Raw genomic sequence first — 18,345 nt, 5'->3', positions numbered from 1 at the left:
ATTAAGTTTCTCCAATCTTCTCAAAACTCTGGATTCTGATAGAGGGCCATGAGACTTTAACCTGAGTGCAAAAATGGAGGTTCTAGCCCCTTCCAGAGCTGAGATATCAAAACTCAAAAATTCGGCCCGAAAAAAAAACGACAGTGGTACCCCTTACGTTTTTTTTTTTTGGGCGAAAAATTAAGTTTCTCCAATCTTCCCAAAACTCTGGATTCTGATAGAGGGCCATGAGACTTAGACCTGAGTGCAAAAATGGAGGCTCTAGCCCCTTCCAGAGCTAAGATATCGAAACTCAAAAATTCGGCCCGAAAAAAAACGACAGTGGTACCCCTTACTTTTTTTTTTTTTGGGCGAAAAATTAAGTTTCTCCAATTTTCCCAAAACTCTGGATTCTGATAGAGGGGCATGAGACTTAGACCTGAGTGCAAAAATGGAGGCTCTAGCCCCTTCCAGAGCTGAGATATCGAAACTCAAAAATTCGGCCCGAAAAAAAAACGACAGTGGTACCCCTTACGGTTTTTTTTTTTGGGCGAAAAATTAAGTTTCTCCAATCTTCCCAAAACTCTGGATTCTGATAGAGCGCCATGAGACTTAGACCTGAGTGCAAAAATGGAGGCTCTAGCCCCTTCCAGAGCTGAGATATCGAAACTCAAAAATTCGGCCCGAAAAAAAAAAACGACAGTGGTACCCCTTACGTTTTTGTTTTTTTTGGGCGAAAAATTAAGTTTCTCCAATCTTCCCAAAACTCTGGATTCTGATAGAGGGCCATGAGACTTAGACCTGAGTGCAAAAATGGAGGCTCTAGCCCCTTCCAGAGCTGAGATATCGAAACTCAAAAATTCGGCCCGAAAAAAAAACCGACAGTGGTACCCCTTACGTTTTTTTTTTTGGGCGAAAAATTAAGTTTCTCCAATCTTCCCAAAACTCTGGATTCTGATAGAGGGCCATGAGACTTAGACCTGAGTGCAAAAATGGAGGCTCTAGCCCCTTCCAGAGATGAGATATCAAAACTCAAAAATTCGGCCCGAAAAAAAAACGACAGTGGTACCCCTTACGTTTTTTTTTTTTGGACGAAAAATTAAGTTTCTCCAATCTTCTCAAAACTCTGGATTCTGATAGAGGGCCATGAGACTTAGACCTGAGTGCAAAAATGGAGGCTCTAGCCCCTTCCAGAGCTGAGATATCGAAACTCAAAAATTCGGCCCGAAAAAAAAAAACGACAGTGGTGCCCCTTACGTTTTTTTTTTTGGGTGAAAAATTAAGTTTCTCCAATCTTCCCAAAACTCTGGATTCTGATAGAGGGCCATGAGACTTAGACCTGAGTGCAAAAATGGAGGCTCTAGCCCCTTCCAGAGATGAGATATCGAAACTCAAAAAGTCGGCCCGAAAAAAAAACGACAGTGGTACCCCTTACGTTTTGTTTTTTTTTGGACGAAAAATTAAGTTTCTCCAATCTTCCCAAAACTCTGGATTCTGATAGAGGGCCATGAGACTTAGACCTGAGTGCAAAAATGGAGGCTCTAGCTCCTTCCAGAGCTGAGATATCGAAACTCAAAAATTCGGCCCGAAAAAAAAAAAAACGACAGTGGTACCCCTTACGTTTTTTTTTTTGGGCGAAAAATTAAGTTTCTCCAATCTTCCCAAAACTCTGGATTCTGATAGAGGGCCATGAGACTTAGATCTGAGTGCAAAAATGGAGGCTCTAGCCCCTTCCAGAGCTGAGATATCGAAACTCAAAAATTCGGCCCAAAAAAAAACCCGACAGTGGTACCCCTTACGTTTTTTTTTTTTGGACGAAAAATTAAGTTTCTCCAATCTTCCCAAAACTCTGGATTCTGATAGAGGGCCATGAGACTTAGACCTGAGTGCAAAAATGGAGGCTCTAGCCCCTTCCAGAGCTGAGATATCGAAACTCAAAAATTCGGCCCGAAAAAAAAACGACAGTGGTACCCCTTACGTTTTTTTTTTTTCGGGTGAAAAATTAAGTTTCTCCAATCTTCCCAAAACTCTGGATTCTGATAGAGGGCCATGAGACTTAAGGCGGGCGTACACGGTGCGATTTTTTGCTGTTTTACGAGCTCGCAGATGATTTTTTTCACTCGGGGGAAATCGCGTGTAAATCGGTTATGCTCGCATGTCGCGGCTCGTATCGTGTGCGAGGAAGATACGAGCCGAGCCGAGCACCTCTCGACCTCCCGATAATTTTTAAGCATGTCGAAAAAGTTCGGGAGCTGTTGGCTTGCATTCGTGAGGTGTATGCGGTTGAATGAGCCGATTTGTCGATCTATCTGAATTTGACCAATCGGGAGCTGAGGAAATCCACAGAAGAAATACAAAAATGGTGTGGACTACTAGAAACACTGCTTCAATTAATGTTTTTATGATGACTTTGTGAAAGGTTAACTAAACAGCATCTGCCGTGTTCCTACTGGCCAGTATTTGGCATATTTCATTCTGAAACAACTGTAGGCTATGCTATTGTTTTTGATAGTGTTATACATTTCTTACAGATTCTTACACATCACGATGATCATTAGGCTATGTTTGTATCCTCCTAAAAGCAATAACAGTTTGTCTACAGCCTAAGCTTTTTTTTATTAATGCCGACAGAACAATGTTGCCAGATATTGCTACGAAAAACAAGCAAAAACTAACAAAAACAAAGAAATTATATAAAAATCCAAAATAAGTTCAAAGCTTGTGTTTTGAAAATAAGATAAATATATTACGAACCACTTTAATAACTTCCTAAAGCGTGACATTAATCCAAAAAACAAGTCCAGATACTGGCACCTTTCCATTATGTGGATCTTGCAACACGGGATCTGGCACCCGCGCCCTCACTCTCACAACGCGCTCAAGCTCACTCAAGCCCCGTTCACGGCGATAGCTTCTCGGAGCAAAATGAATTGCAAACGCTCACATGAGGTGGTTTAAACGGCTAATTAATCATTCAGAGAGCTTGAAATTTATTTTTGAATGTGTAGCCTACTGTAACTATGTCCGTCCGGACGTCCGTTTCGCGGTGCTGAAAACGAGCCTATAGCAAAATAACCACGGCTTGTATCAATGTTTTATGCAGTTATGAGAGTTTTTAGTGCGGAACTTTGTGCGATTTCTTCGGAATTCAGCAGGTCGTAAAATCGTGTCGTATATCACTGCCTCCATACGATTTTTGTATAAACGCACTCGTAAAGTGTGCCTGGGCATACGATCTTCCGACCGTCAGAATTCGTACCGTGTACGCCCGCCTTTAGACCTGAGTGCAAAAATGGAGGCTCTAGCCCCTTCCAGAGCTGAGATATCGAAACTCAAAAATTCGGCCCGAAAAAAAAACGACAGTGGTACCCCTTACGTTTTTTTTTTGGGCGAAAAATTAAGTTTCTCCAATCTTCCCAAAACTCTGGATTCTGATAGAGGGCCATGAGACTTAGACCTGAGTGCAAAAATTGAGGTTCTAGCCCCTTCCAGAGCTGAGATATCGAAACTCAAAAATTCGGCCCGAAAAAAAAAAGACAGTGGTACCCCTTACGTTTTTTTTTTGGGCGAAAAATTAAGTTTCTCCAATCTTCCCAAAACTCTGGATTCTGATAGAGGGCCATGAGACTTAGACCTGAGTGCAAAAATGGAGGCTCTAGCCCCTTCCAGAGATGAGATATCGAAACTCAAAAATTCGGCCCGAAAAAAAACCGACAGTGGTACCCCTTACGTTTTTTTTTTTTTGGGCGAAAAATTAAGTTTCTCCAATCTTCCCAAAACTCTGGATTCTGATAGAGGGCCATGAGACTTAGACCTGAGTGCAAAAATGGAGGCTCTAGCCCCTTCCAAAGATGAGATATCGAAACTCAAAAATTCGGCCCGAAAAAAAAACGACAGTGGTACCCCTTACGTTTTTGTTTTTTTTGGCGAAAAATTAAGTTTCTCCAATTTTCCCAAAACTCTGGATTCTGATAGAGGGGCATGAGACTTAGACCTGAGTGCAAAAATGGAGGCTCTAGCCCCTTCCAGAGCTGAGATATCGAAACTCAAAAATTCGGCCCGAAAAAAAAACGACAGTGGTACCCCTTACGTTTTTGTTTTTTTTGGGCGAAAAATTAAGTTTCTCCAATCTTCCCAAAACTCTGGATTCTGATAGAGGGCCATGAGACTTAGACCTGAGTGCAAAAATGGAGGCTCTAGCCCCTTCCAGAGCTGAGATATCGAAACTCAAAAATTCGGCCCGAAAAAAAAAACGACAGTGGTACCCCTTACGTTTTTTTTTTTGGGCGAAAAATTAAGTTTCTCCAATCTTCCCAAAACTCTGGATTCTGATAGAGGGCCATGAGACTTAGACCTGAGTGCAAAAATGCAGGCTCTAGCCCCTTCCAGAGATGAGATATCAAAACTCAAAAATTCGGCCCGAAAAAAAAACGACAGTGGTACCCCTTACGTTTTTTTTTTTTGGACGAAAAATTAAGTTTCTCCAATCTTCCCAAAACTCTGGATTCTGATAGAGGGCCATGAGACTTAGACCTGAGTGCAAAAATGGAGGCTCTAGCCCCTTCCAGAGCTGAGATATCGAAACTCAAAAATTCGGCCCGAAAAAAAAAAACGACAGTGGTACCCCTTACGTTTTTTTTTTTGGGCGAAAAATTAAGTTTCTCCAATCTTCCCAAAACTCTGGATTCTGATAGAGGGCCATGAGACTTAGACCTGAGTGCAAAAATGGAGGCTCTAGCCCCTTCCAGAGATGAGATATCGAAACTCAAAAAGTCGGCCCGAAAAAAAAACGACAGTGGTACCCCTTACGTTTTTTTTTTTTGGACGAAAAATTAAGTTTCTCCAATCTTCCCAAAACTCTGGATTCTGATAGAGGGCCATGAGACTTAGACCTGAGTGCAAAAATGGAGGCTCTAGCTCCTTCCAGAGCTGAGATATCGAAACTCAAAAATTCGGCCCGAAAAAAAAAAAAACGACAGTGGTACCCCTTACGTTTTTTTTTTTGGGCGAAAAATTAAGTTTCTCCAATCTTCCCAAAACTCTGGATTCTGATAGAGGGCCATGAGACTTAGATCTGAGTGCAAAAATGGAGGCTCTAGCCCCTTCCAGAGCTGAGATATCGAAACTCAAAAATTCGGCCCAAAAAAAAAACCGACAGTGGTACCCCTTACGTTTTTTTTTTTGGACGAAAAATTAAGTTTCTCCAATCTTCCCAAAACTCTGGATTCTGATAGAGGGCCATGAGACTTAGACCTGAGTGCAAAAATGGAGGCTCTAGCCCCTTCCAGAGCTGAGATATCGAAACTCAAAAATTCGGCCCGAAAAAAAAACGACAGTGGTACCCCTTACGTTTTTTTTTTTTCGGGTGAAAAATTAAGTTTCTCCAATCTTCCCAAAACTCTGGATTCTGATAGAGGGCCATGAGACTTAAGGCGGGCGTACACGGTGCGATTTTTTGCTGTTTTACGAGCTCGCAGATGATTTTTTTCACTCGGGGGAAATCGCGTGTAAATCGGTTATGCTCGCATGTCGCGGCTCGTATCGTGTGCGAGGAAGATACGAGCCGAGCCGAGCACCTCTCGACCTCCCGATAATTTTTAAGCATGTCGAAAAAGTTCGGGAGCTGTTGGCTTGCATTCGTGAGGTGTATGCGGTTGAATGAGCCGATTTGTCGATCTATCTGAATTTGACCAATCGGGAGCTGAGGAAATCCACAGAAGAAATACGAAAATGGTGTGGACTACTAGAAACACTGCTTCAATTAATGTTTTTATGATGACTTTGTGAAAGGTTAACTAAACAGCATCTGCCGTGTTCCTACTGGCCAGTATTTGGCATATTTCATTCTGAAACAACTGTAGGCTATGCTATTGTTTTTGATAGTGTTATACATTTCTTACAGATTCTTACACATCACGATGATCATTAGGCTATGTTTGTATCCTCCTAAAAGCAATAACAGTTTGTCTACAGCCTAAGCTTTTTTTTATTAATGCCGACAGAACAATGTTGCCAGATATTGCTACGAAAAACAAGCAAAAACTAACAAAAACAAAGAAATTATATAAAAATCCAAAATAAGTTCAAAGCTTGTGTTTTGAAAATAAGATAAATATATTACGAACCACTTTAATAACTTCCTAAAGCGTGACATTAATCCAAAAAACAAGTCCAGATACTGGCACCTTTCCATTATGTGGATCTTGCAACACGGGATCTGGCACCCGCGCCCTCACTCTCACAACGCGCTCAAGCTCACTCAAGCCCCGTTCACGGCGATAGCTTCTCGGAGCAAAATGAATTGCAAACGCTCACATGAGGTGGTTTAAACGGCTAATTAATCATTCAGAGAGCTTGAAATTTATTTTTGAATGTGTAGCCTACTGTAACTATGTCCGTCCGGACATCCGTTTCGCGGTGCTGAAAACGAGCCTATAGCAAAATAACCACGGCTTGTATCAATGTTTTATGCAGTTATGAGAGTTTTTAGTGCGGAACTTTGTGCGATTTCTTCGGAATTCAGCAGGTCGTAAAATCGTGTCGTATATCACTGCCTCCATACGATTTTTGTATAAACGCACTCGTAAAGTGTGCCTGGGCATACGATCTTCCGACCGTCAGAATTCGTACCGTGTACGCCCGCCTTTAGACCTGAGTGCAAAAATGGAGGCTCTAGCCCCTTCCAGAGCTGAGATATCGAAACTCAAAAATTCGGCCCGAAAAAAAAACGACAGTGGTACCCCTTACATTTTTTTTTTGGGCGAAAAATTAAGTTTCTCCAATCTTCCCAAAACTCTGGATTCTGATAGAGGGGCATGAGACTTAGACCTGAGTGCAAAAATGGAGGCTCTAGCCCCTTCCAGAGATGAGATATCGAAACTCAAAAATTCGGCCCGAAAAAAAAACGACAGTGGTACCCCTTACGTTTTGTTTTTTTTGGACGAAAAATTAAGTTTCTCCAATCTTCCCAAAACTCTGGATTCTGATAGAGGGCCATGAGACTTAGACCTGAGTGCAAAAATGGAGGCTCTAGCCCCTTCCAGAGCTGAGATATCGAAACTCAAAAATTCGGCCCGAAAAAAAAACGACAGTGGTACCCCTTACGTTTTTTTTTTTGGACGAAAAATTAAGTTTCTCCAATCTTCCCAAAACTCTGGATTCTGATAGAGGGCCATGAGACTTAGACCTGAGTGCAAAAATGGAGGCTCTAGCCCCTTCCAGAGATGAGATATCGAAACTCAAAAATTCGGCCCGAAAAAAAAACGACAGTGGTACCCCTTACGTTTTTTTTTTTTGGACGAAAAATTAAGTTTCTCCAATCTTCCCAAAACTCTGGATTCTGATAGAGGGCCATGAGACTTAGACCTGAGTGCAAAAATGGAGGCTCTAGCCCCTTCCAGAGCTGAGATATCGAAACTCAAAAATTCGGCCCGAAAAAAAAACGACAGTGGTACCCCTTACGTTTTTTTTTTGGGCGAAAAATTAAGTTTCTCCAATCTTCCCAAAACTCTGGATTCTGATAGAGGGGCATGAGACTTAGACCTGAGTGCAAAAATGGAGGCTCTAGCCCCTTCCAGAGATGAGATATCGAAACTCAAAAATTCGGCCCGAAAAAAAAACGACAGTGGTACCCCTTACGTTTTGTTTTTTTTGGACGAAAAATTAAGTTTCTCCAATCTTCCCAAAACTCTGGATTCTGATAGAGGGCCATGAGACTTAGACCTGAGTGCAAAAATGGAGGCTCTAGCCCCTTCCAGAGCTGAGATATCGAAACTCAAAAATTCGGCCCGAAAAAAAAACGACAGTGGTACCCCTTACGTTTTTTTTTTTGGGCGAAAAATTAAGTTTCTCCAATCTTCCCAAAACTCTGGATTCTGATAGAGGGCCATGAGACTTAGACCTGAGTGCAAAAATGGAGGCTCTAGCCCCTTCCAGAGATGAGATATCAAAACTCAAAAATTCGGCCCGAAAAAAAAACGACAGTGGTACCCCTTACGTTTTTTTTTTTTGGACGAAAAATTAAGTTTCTCCAATCTTCCCAAAACTCTGGATTCTGATAGAGGGCCATGAGACTTAGACCTGAGTGCAAAAATGGAGGCTCTAGCCCCTTCCAGAGCTGAGATATCGAAACTCAAAAATTCGGCCCGAAAAAAAAAAACGACAGTGGTACCCCTTACGTTTTTTTTTTTGGGCGAAAAATTAAGTTTCTCCAATCTTCCCAAAACTCTGGATTCTGATAGAGGGCCATGAGACTTAGACCTGAGTGCAAAAATGGAGGCTCTAGCCCCTTCCAGAGCTGAGATATCGAAACTAAAAAATTTGGCCCGAAAAAAAAAACGACAGTGGTACCCCTTACGTTTTTTTTTTAAAGGGTGAAAAATTAAGTTTCTCCAATCTTCCCAAAACTCTGGATTCTGATAGAGGGCCATGAGACTTAGACCTGAGTGCAAAAATGGAGGCTCTAGCCCCTTCCAGAGCTGAGATATCGAAACTCAAAAATTCGGCCCGAAAAAAAAAACGACAGTGGTACCCCTTACGTTTTTTTTTTTTCGGATGAAAAATTAAGTTTCTCCAATCTTCCCAAAACTCTGGATTCTGCTAGAGGGCCATGAGACTTAGACCTGAGTGCAAAAATGGAGGCTCTAGCTCCTTCCAGAGCTGAGATATCGAAACTCAAAAATTCGGCCCGAAAAAAAACGACAGTGGTACCCCTTACGTTTTTTTTTTTTCGGGTGAAAAATTAAGTTTCTCCAATCTTCCCAAAACTCTGGATTCTGCTAGAGGGCCATGAGACTTAGACCTGAGTGCAAAAATGGAGGCTCTAGCTCCTTCCAGAGCTGAGATATCGAAACTCAAAAATTCGGCCCGAAAAAAAACGACAGTGGTACCCCTTACGTTTTTTTTTTTTGGGCGAAAAATTAAGTTTCTCCAATCTTCCCAAAACTCTGGATTCTGATAGAGGGGCATGAGACTTAGACCTGAGTGCAAAAATGGAGGCTCTAGCCCCTTCCAGAGATGAGATATCGAAACTCAAAAATTCGGCCCGAAAAAAAAACGACAGTGGTACCCCTTACGTTTTGTTTTTTTTGGACGAAAAATTAAGTTTCTCCAATCTTCCCAAAACTCTGGATTCTGATAGAGGGCCATGAGACTTAGACCTGAGTGCAAAAATGGAGGCTCTAGCCCCTTCCAGAGCTGAGATATCGAAACTCAAAAATTTGGCCCGAAAAAAAAACGACAGTGGTACCCCTTACGTTTTTTTTTTTGGGCGAAAAATTAAGTTTCTCCAATCTTCCCAAAACTCTGGATTCTGATAGAGGGCCATGAGACTTAGACCTGAGTGCAAAAATGGAGGCTCTAGCCCCTTCCAGAGATGAGATATCGAAACTCAAAAATTCGGCCCGAAAAAAAAACGACAGTGGTACCCCTTACGTTTTTTTTTTTTGGACGAAAAATTAAGTTTCTCCAATCTTCCCAAAACTCTGGATTCTGATAGAGGGCCATGAGACTTAGACCTGAGTGCAAAAATGGAGGCTCTAGCCCCTTCCAAAACTGAGATATCGAAACTCAAAAATTCGGCCCGAAAAAAAAAAAACGACAGTGGTACCCCTTACGTTTTTTTTTTTGGGCGAAAAATTAAGTTTCTCCAATCTTCCCAAAACTCTGGATTCTGATAGAGGGCCATGAGACTTAGACCTGAGTGCAAAAATGGAGGCTCTAGCCCCTTCCAGAGCTGAGATATCGAAACTCAAAAATTTGGCCCGAAAAAAAAAACGACAGTGGTACCCCTTACGTTTTTTTTTTTCGGGTGAAAAATTAAGTTTCTCCAATCTTCCCAAAACTCTGGATTCTGATAGAGGGCCATGAGACTTAGACCTGAGTGCAAAAATGGAGGCTCTAGCCCCTTCCAGAGCTGAGATATCGAAACTCAAAAATTCGGCCCGAAAAAAAAAACGACAGTGGTACCCCTTACGTTTTTTTTTTTTCGGGTGAAAAATTAAGTTTCTCCAATCTTCCCAAAACTCTGGATTCTGCTAGAGGGCCATGAGACTTAGACCTGAGTGCAAAAATGGAGGCTCTAGCTCCTTCCAGAGCTGAGATATCGAAACTCAAAAATTCGGCCCGAAAAAAAAAAAACGACAGTGGTACCCCTTACGTTTTTTTTTTTGGGCGAAAAATTAAGTTTCTCCAATCTTCCCAAAACTCTGGATTCTGATAGAGGGCCATGAGACTTAGACCTGAGTGCAAAAATGGAGGCTCTAGCCCCTTCCAGAGCTGAGATATCGAAACTCAAAAATTTGGCCCGAAAAAAAAAAAACGAAAGTGGTACCCCTTACGTTTTTTTTTTTCGGGTGAAAAATTAAGTTTCTCCAATCTTCCCAAAACTCTGGATTCTGATAGAGGGCCATGAGACTTAGACCTGAGTGCAAAAATGGAGGCTCTAGCCCCTTCCAGAGCTGAGATATCGAAACTCAAAAATTCGGCCCGAAAAAAAAAACGACAGTGGTACCCCTTACGTTTTTTTTTTTTCGGGTGAAAAATTAAGTTTCTCCAATCTTCCCAAAACTCTGGATTCTGCTAGAGGGCCATGAGACTTAGACCTGAGTGCAAAAATGGAGGCTCTAGCTCCTTCCAGAGCTGAGATATCGAAACTCAAAAATTCGGCCCGAAAAAAAACGACAGTGGTACCCCTTACGTTTTTTTTTTTTTGGGCGAAAAATTAAGTTTCTCCAATCTTCCCAAAACTCTGGATTCTGCTAGAGGGCCATGAGACTTAGACCTGAGTGCAAAAATGGAGGCTCTAGCTCCTTCCAGAGCTGAGATATCGAAACTCAAAAATTCGGCCCGAAAAAAAAAAAACGACAGTGGTACCCCTTACTTTTTTTTTTTTTTGGGCGAAAAATTAAGTTTCTCCAATCTTCCCAAAACTCTGGATTCTGATAGAGGGCCATGAGACTTAGACCTGAGTGCAAAAATTGAGGCTCTAGCCCCTTCCAGAGCTGAGATATCGAAACTCAAAAATTCGGCCCGAAAAAAAAACCGACAGTGGTACCCCTTACGTTTTTTTTTTTTGGGCGAAAAATTAAGTTTCTCCAATCTTCCCAAAACTCTGGATTCTGATAGAGGGCCATGAGACTTAGACCTGAGTGCAAAAATGGAGGCTCTAGCCCCTTCCAGAGCTGAGATATCGAAACTCAAAAATTCGGCCCGAAAAAAAAACGACAGTGGTACCCCTTACGTTTTTTTTTTTGGGCGAAAATTTAAGTTTCTCCAATCTTCCCAAAACTCTGGATTCTGATAGAGGGCCATGAGACTTAGACCTGAGTGCAAAAATGGAGGCTCTAGCCCCTTCCAGAGCTGAGATATCGAAACTCAAAAATTCGGCCCGAAAAAAAAAAAAACGACAGTGGTACCCCTTACTTTTTTTTTTTTTTGGGCGAAAAATTAAGTTTCTCCAATCTTCCCAAAACTCTGGATTCTGATAGAGGGCCATGAGACTTAGACCTGAGTGCAAAAATTGAGGCTCTAGCCCCTTCCAGAGCTGAGATATCGAAACTCAAAAATTCGGCCCGAAAAAAAAACGACAGTGGTACCCCTTACGTTTTTTTTTTTTGGGCGAAAAATTAAGTTTCTCCAATCTTCCCAAAACTCTGGATTCTGATAGAGGGCCATGAGACTTAGACCTGAGTGCAAAAATGGAGGCTCTAGCCCCTTCCAGAGCTGAGATATCGAAACTCAAAAATTCGGCCCGAAAAAAAAAACGACAGTGGTACCCCTTATGTTTTTTTTTTTTGGGCGAAAAATTAAGTTTCTCCAATCTTCCCAAAACTCTGGATTCTGATAGAGGGCCATGAGACTTAGACCTGAGTGCAAAAATGGAGGCTCTAGCCCCTTCCAGAGCTGAGATATCGAAACTCAAAAATTCGGCCCGAAAAAAAAACGACAGTGGTACCCCTTACGTTTTTTTTTTTTGGGCGAAAAATTAAGTTTCTCCAATCTTCCCAAAACTCTGGATTTCGATAGAGGGCCATGAGACTTAGACCTGAGTGCAAAAATTGAGGCTCTAGCCCCTTCCAGAGCTGAGATATCGAAACTCAAAAATTCGGCCCGAAAAAAAAACGACAGTGGTACCCCTTACGTTTTTTTTTTTTGGGCGAAAAATTAAGTTTCTCCAATCTTCCCAAAACTCTGGATTCTGATAGAGGGCCATGAGACTTAGACCTGAGTGCAAAAATGGAGGCTCTAGCCCCTTCCAGAGCTGAGATATCGAAACTCAAAAATTCGGCCCGAAAAAAAAAAACGACAGTGGTACCCCTTATGTGTTTTTTTTTTGGGCGAAAAATTAAGTTTCTCCAATCTTCCCAAAACTCTGGATTCTGATAGAGGGCCATGAGACTTAGACCTGAGTGCAAAAATGGAGGCTCTAGCCCCTTCCAGAGCTGAGATATCGAAACTCAAAAATTCGGCCCGAAAAAAAAACGACAGTGGTACCCCTTACGTTTTTTTTTTTTGGGCGAAAAATTAAGTTTCTCCAATCTTCCCAAAACTCTGGATTTCGATAGAGGGCCATGAGACTTAGACCTGAGTGCAAAAATGGAGGCTCTAGCCCCTTCCTGAGCTGAGATATCGAAACTCAAAAATTCGGCCCGAAAAAAAAACGACAGTGGTACCCCTTACGTTTTTTTTTTTTGGGCTAAAATTTAAGTTTCTCCAATCTTCCCAAAACTCTGGATTCTGATAGAGGGCCATGAGACTTAGACCTGTGTGCAAAAATGGAGGCTCTATATAGCCATACATATTTGGTATTTTTAAGACTTTTCTAATCATGTCCATATTTTTGTGTATTTATAAAACAAGTGCCATAAAAAGCACCAAGTTTCCTACCATTCTAATGAAACATGCATTGTAAAAAATTGAAATTATTACCAAAAAATATTGTGTGGCTAATTCTGACTCCCAGACCTGTTTATTTCCTTTTCAGCTGTTGTGTGGATGAGGTAGCAGCAGAACATGTAAGAGCAGACTGTATAGTGCATTATGGGCCATCTTGCCTCAGCCCATGCAGACGACTACCTCTTCTGCATGTGTTTGGGAAAAGACCTATAGATGTCCAGCAGTGTGTTGCAGCCTTTAAAGAGCTTTACCCTGACCGCCAAAGTCATGTGATCATACTGTATGATGTCACCTATTCACATGCTATAGGTAATTGTTACTGTTCAATCTATGCACACGGGTGTCCAATCCTACTGCTGGGGGCGAGTGGTGTGCAGAGTTGAGCTCCAATGTTCCCCAACACACCTGCCTTGAAGTCTCTCGGGCTGTATCCGAAATTGTAAAATTACATTTAATGGGTTTGACTGACAAAAAAGTTATGTGTACATCAGTTGTACACTCATTATTTCAGTGCATCATGAGATTAAATAATTGTATTTGATAATGTCTGCTATGGTTTCAGACATCAATACACCAATGGCTGTCCCATCAAATAGAGCTGCTTCAGGTGTGATTAATTTGGCTTGGAGCTAAACTCTGTAGGTTTGCGGCCCTGCAGGAGCAGGACACCTTTGATTTATACCATTGTGAATGTTGTGTGTTCATTTATATCGTCTGTCCTCAGGTGATCTCAGGACGCTTTTGAGTGATATCTACCCCAATGTTGCGGTATCTCTTCTAAAAACAGATCATTCCTGCAGTGCTGAACTGATAAAGGACAGCTGTGTGAACAGTGATCACTTGAATTCACAGGATGATGGAGTCATTTCCAAGTTTGGCAGACAGTTTAGTGTAAAAAAGGGGCAGAGTGTTGATGATTACAGTATGTTTTACATTGGCCAGGAGGGCCTGACTCTGACAAACTTCATGATGACCTGGAACCACTGTGCCTTCAGCTCATTCAATCCAGAAACGTGCACAGGACGAGTGGAATCGGTTAAAATCAACAAGGCCCTTATGAAACGCTATTATGCCATAGAGCGGGCTAAAGATGCCAGCGTGGTGGGCATTTTGGTGGGCACCCTGGGCGTCGCTAATTATCTGACCATCATAGAGCAGCTGAAAGACATAATTCACAAAGCAGGCAAGAAGAGCTATATGTTTGCTATGGGAAAGATCAATGTTCCCAAGCTCGCCAACTTCTTGGAAGTTGATGTGTACGTGCTGGTCGCCTGTCCAGAGAACTCTCTGCTGGATTCAAGTGAATTCTACAGACCCGTGGTGACTCCCTTTGAGATGGAGTTGGCTTGCAATAAGCAAAGAGAGTGGACTGGAGAATATATCACAGACTTCAGAGATTTACTGCCTGGTATGACATTGCATCATTTTAATAAATCATACTATAGAGCACTAGAAAAGCATTGTGTTATTGATAATGTGTTGCTTATTGGCTTTAAATGATGTCAGTATATGTGCCTGTCCACACGTAGTATTGTTCTGAGCATCTAATGAGAAACCTTTATTATAGATGGAAGCAGTCATGTGGTTTTCCCTGACCCAAACGAGTCTGTCATTGAGGAAGAGAGCACAGACGTCTCTCTTATCACTGGAGCCCTGCGAGCCTGTTCCACCGCCTCATCTGAGAAAATAAATGGTGCAGTCTCGTCTTCACTTGTGCCCAGGAATCAGACTCTCACTGTGGCCAATACTAACACTGCAGGTATTGAGTCTGACGCCATACTGAACTGTAGTTGCGGAAGTAATCTTATCACCTTTTTAATAAAACATTTGACTCATGCAAATGCAGAATATAATCAGGATCTTTTTGTTTTGCAGCATCATTTTTGGCTGGCCGTAGTTGGCAGGGACTGGAGCCCAAACTGGGGCAGACGCCTGTGTTGAAAGCTGTGGAGGGACGGAGAGGCATTGCAATCGCTTATGAGAAGGAAGGTGTGGATAATAAAGATGTTTTAACATCTCCTCAAAAATCATAACACACACTTACTATTAGACTGTCGCAGGAAATCATCTGAGGACCATCTTCACACTCACAGCTCATGAATCACATCAGTGTTTTGAAGAGGATTTAATTGTCAGTAATAAAAAAAATTTTGGAGACATGTTTTTAAGTCTTGATAATAGCAAATGTTTCTTTTGCTGCTGTTCAAATATCATGGAAGGTACATTCATATTTGTTAAATATTAGAATGTAAAGAATGTATTGTGCTACTCTATGGTAGCAATCTATAGAACAATAAAGAAAAATGTAACTGACGTCAATGTGTTTTAATCTTGTCTTGTTTAAAATGATACATTAAAACAGAATAAAACCATTTTTTTTAATTAAACTATGATCTCAATGTATGATCTAGTCTGACATTCTATACAATCAAAGTGGGATGAGCATGAGGAAGCTCTGGCCTGAGTTTAACAAAATGTTTTTAAAAAATTGCCCTCTAACAACTGTTTAAATTTAAGCATGCCAAATATGTGTAAAACAACACATTAGTTGTAACTATTGGTTGAACATTCATTTACATTTCGATCCCCATTAAGTGCTTTGACAAAGGTTGATGGGAATATGCCAATCTTTCCGTTGCATTGACCCTCAAGCCACTCATCATTTACTGAAAATGAAAGAAAAAAAAAACAGAAATTCATCTCAAGAATGCCTTAGTTCTTAGTCATACTGTATTTTATGTCCATATTAGTGAAATACAAGTATCACAGTGTCAGTTCCTACCTTTTGAAAGAATTGTGATGATGTTTCCCTGTTTGAAACCCAGATCCTCTGGGGTAGTTGAGTCATAAGAGTAAAGCGCAACCACTTTCTCATGAGGCACAGTTTTACCCTTTCGGACAGCAGGTTTGGGAGGGGCCACAAAATAAATGTTTAGTTCCTGGCAAAGCTGTTTTATGTTGATATTACTATTTGTAAGGTATAATGTACACTCAGCTGTTATATGACTAAGCTATATTATGTGATCATTTAATCCAGGGTAGTTGAGTCAAGTCTTTACCTCTGTCACTGAACACCACAGCGTAAGACGACCATCCTTCACACTATTCCACACAGCCTCCATTTCAGAGTCCTCAATAATCACCCTCTTATCCAAGCCTTCCTTGGCGTACCTGAAAGGTACATCGCAACCACATTTTATTTCTCCCTGAAATATGCTAATACAGTGCTGGGAATGTTATAACTATTATAGTTACCGTAAAATTAACGTTGACGCAGGCAACTTCAGTTTAGAGCTTATCATCTGAAGAATGACTCCATATGGCTGTCCAGGTGCAATGCTGATAGCAATGGTGAACTGAAAGTGTACTTTCACAATGCAGCCTGAGAATTCACTGGCATTACTCGTCTGTGAGGAATATAGTCGAACTTGAGAAATAATTCTTACATCTAATAAAAGTTGGCTTTTTGATATACAATGGAAGCATTGTTTGATAGTTATGTCAGTTGATATCAGGTTACAGTTAATAGACTGTATGTACTGTAATGAAATACTGAACCTCTCCAACCACTGTTTTCAGGCCATCTGTTCCCACTGGTCTACTAGGTGCTGCTCTTCTTGGTGGAGCTGGTATATCATCATTTTCATTTACTGGTTCAATCTATAAGTTGTAGATGTTGGAAATAAAAAAAAAAAAGTAATTTAGCTCAATTAAACGGGAGTAGCTTTTGAACATGGATCCCAACAACAACATTTAAGTGGTTTGAGTCATAAATCTATATACAGTTCACCTCTGTGCACCTGTATTTTGATATTATTACAAATTACCGTTTTGGAAAACTGCATGTTCAATCACAAGGCAATTACCTGTACTGGTTTTGATGTCATTGTAACAATATCCAATGGTTCAAGGAAATTATAAGGTACAAGACCTCGCTGGAAAATAACCAGAAAACAAACAAAAAAATTAAACACAAAATAGAGGATCATTCTCTCTGCTTATACACTCACTGGCCACTTAGGTATACATTGTTAGTGCCAAGTTGGGCTGCCTTAAATCTTCATGATATAGATTCAACAAGGTGCTGGAAACATTCCTCAGAGATTTTGGTCTATCTTGTTATGACAGCATCATTCAGTTGCTGCAGATTTGTGGGCTGCACATCCATGATGCAAATCTCCTGTTCCACCACATCCCAAGGGTGCTCTAGTATTAGTGCTTAGTAACAAGGCGTGTTACCCTGTTGGATGTAGCCATCGGAGGATGGATCACTCAGGTCATAAAGGGACCAATACTCAGCAACAATACTCAGTTCAGCTGAGAAACTGAAACAGGAAGTGCTTCTGGACCAGTGTTGTTTACATCTTGTGAAGCAGTTGACCTGGTGTACCTTATAAACTGGCCGGTGAGTGTAAGTTGATATTAGCATGCCACTGGAATGTTCTTTTGACATTGAACTTCAGCTCTCAGGTCTGTTCTCATTTACTGCCATGAGACTTAGACCTGAGTGCAAAAATGGAGGCTCTAGCCCCTTCCAGAGCTGAGATATCGAAACTCAAAAATTCGGCCCGAAAAAAAAACGACAGTGGTACCCCTTACGTTTTTTTTTTTGGGCGAAAAATTAAGTTTCTCCAATCTTCCCAAAACTCTGGATTCTGATAGAGGGCCATGAGACTTAGACCTGAGTGCAAAAATGGAGGCTCTAGCCCCTTCCAGAGCTGAGATATCGAAACTCAAAAATTCGGCCCGAAAAAAAAAAACGACAGTGGTACCCCTTACGTTTTTTTTTTTGGGCGAAAAATTAAGTTTCTCCAATCTTTCCAAAACTCTGGATTCTGATAGAGGGCCATGAGACTTAGACCTGAGTGCAAAAATGGAGGCTCTAGCCCCTTCCAGAGCTGAGATATCGAAACTCAAAAATTCGGCCCGAAAAAAAAACGACAGTGGTACCCCTTACGTTTTTTTTTTTTTTTGGGCGAAAAATTAAGTTTCTCCAATCTTCCCAAAACTCTGGATTCTGATAGAGGGCCATGAGACTTAGACCTGAGTGCAAAAATGCAGGCTCTAGCCCCTTCCAGAGCTGAGATATCAAAACTCAAAAATTCGGCCCGGAAAAAAAAACGACAGTGGTACCCCTTACGTTTTTTTTTTTGAGCGAAAAATTAAGTTTCTCCAATCTTCCCAAAACTCTGGATTCTGATAGAGGGCCATGAGACTTAGACCTGAGTGCAAAAATGGAGGCTCTAGCCCCTTCCAGAGCTGAGATTTCAAAACTCAAAAATTCGGCCCGAAAAAAAAACGACAGTGGTACCCCTTACGTTTTTTTTTTTTGGGCGAAAAATTAAGTTTCTCCAATCTTCCCAAAACTCTGGATTCTGATAGAGGGCCATGAGACTTAGACCTGAGTGCAAAAATGGAGGCTCTAGCCCCTTCCAGAGCTGAGATATCGAAACTCAAAAATTCGGCCCGAAA

The 18,345-nt window shown here is 41.3% G+C and overlaps 2 protein-coding genes across 2 annotated transcripts in view; one reads left to right on the top strand and one right to left on the bottom strand.

Annotated features, from left to right (window-relative positions):
* LOC148998444 (2-(3-amino-3-carboxypropyl)histidine synthase subunit 2-like) overlaps nt 1–15,186 on the top strand; it is a 34,316-nt gene extending 19,130 nt beyond the window's left edge. The window contains exons 4-7 of the mRNA XM_089129377.1: nt 12,962–13,182; nt 13,598–14,281; nt 14,441–14,632; nt 14,749–15,186. Of these exons, the coding sequence (XP_088985503.1) occupies nt 12,962–13,182; nt 13,598–14,281; nt 14,441–14,632; nt 14,749–14,906 (1,255 nt within the window). The 3' untranslated portion in view covers nt 14,907–15,186. The remainder of the gene's footprint in view (nt 1–12,961; nt 13,183–13,597; nt 14,282–14,440; nt 14,633–14,748) is intronic.
* Nucleotides 14,768–17,427, bottom strand: LOC148998443 (neutrophil cytosol factor 2-like). The gene is made up of 6 exons (XM_089129379.1): nt 16,740–17,427; nt 16,432–16,533; nt 16,129–16,280; nt 15,933–16,044; nt 15,656–15,764; nt 14,768–15,539 (listed from the first exon to the last, which is right to left on the bottom strand). Exons 1-6 carry the CDS (start codon nt 16,860–16,862, stop codon nt 15,418–15,420), a joined length of 720 nt encoding a protein of 239 aa, XP_088985505.1. The 5' UTR covers nt 16,863–17,427; the 3' UTR covers nt 14,768–15,417.
* Between the last annotated feature and the right edge of the window lie 918 nt (nt 17,428–18,345).

Source organism: Pimephales promelas, chromosome 1, assembly GCF_988280905.1.
Source record: "Pimephales promelas chromosome 1, fPimPro1.hap1.1, whole genome shotgun sequence".
Classification (NCBI taxonomy): domain Eukaryota; kingdom Metazoa; phylum Chordata; class Actinopteri; order Cypriniformes; family Leuciscidae; genus Pimephales; species Pimephales promelas.
The sequence above is the reverse complement of the archived record's forward strand: the minus strand, read 5'-3'. Positions and strand labels throughout refer to the sequence as shown.

Bases quoted from the DNA above. Each gene is read 5' to 3' on its own strand.
- LOC148998443 (XM_089129379.1), bottom strand. From the start codon at position 16,862: ATGATCCTCTATTTTGTGTTTAATTTTTTTGTTTGTTTTCTGGTTATT. The intron at 16,281-16,431 runs GTTCAGTATTTC...TATTCCTCACAG, and splicing joins TGAAAACAGTGGTTGGAGAG to ACGAGTAATGCCAGTGAATT. The intron at 15,540-15,655 runs GTAGGAACTGAC...TTTCATTTTCAG, and splicing joins CATCACAATTCTTTCAAAAG to TAAATGATGAGTGGCTTGAG.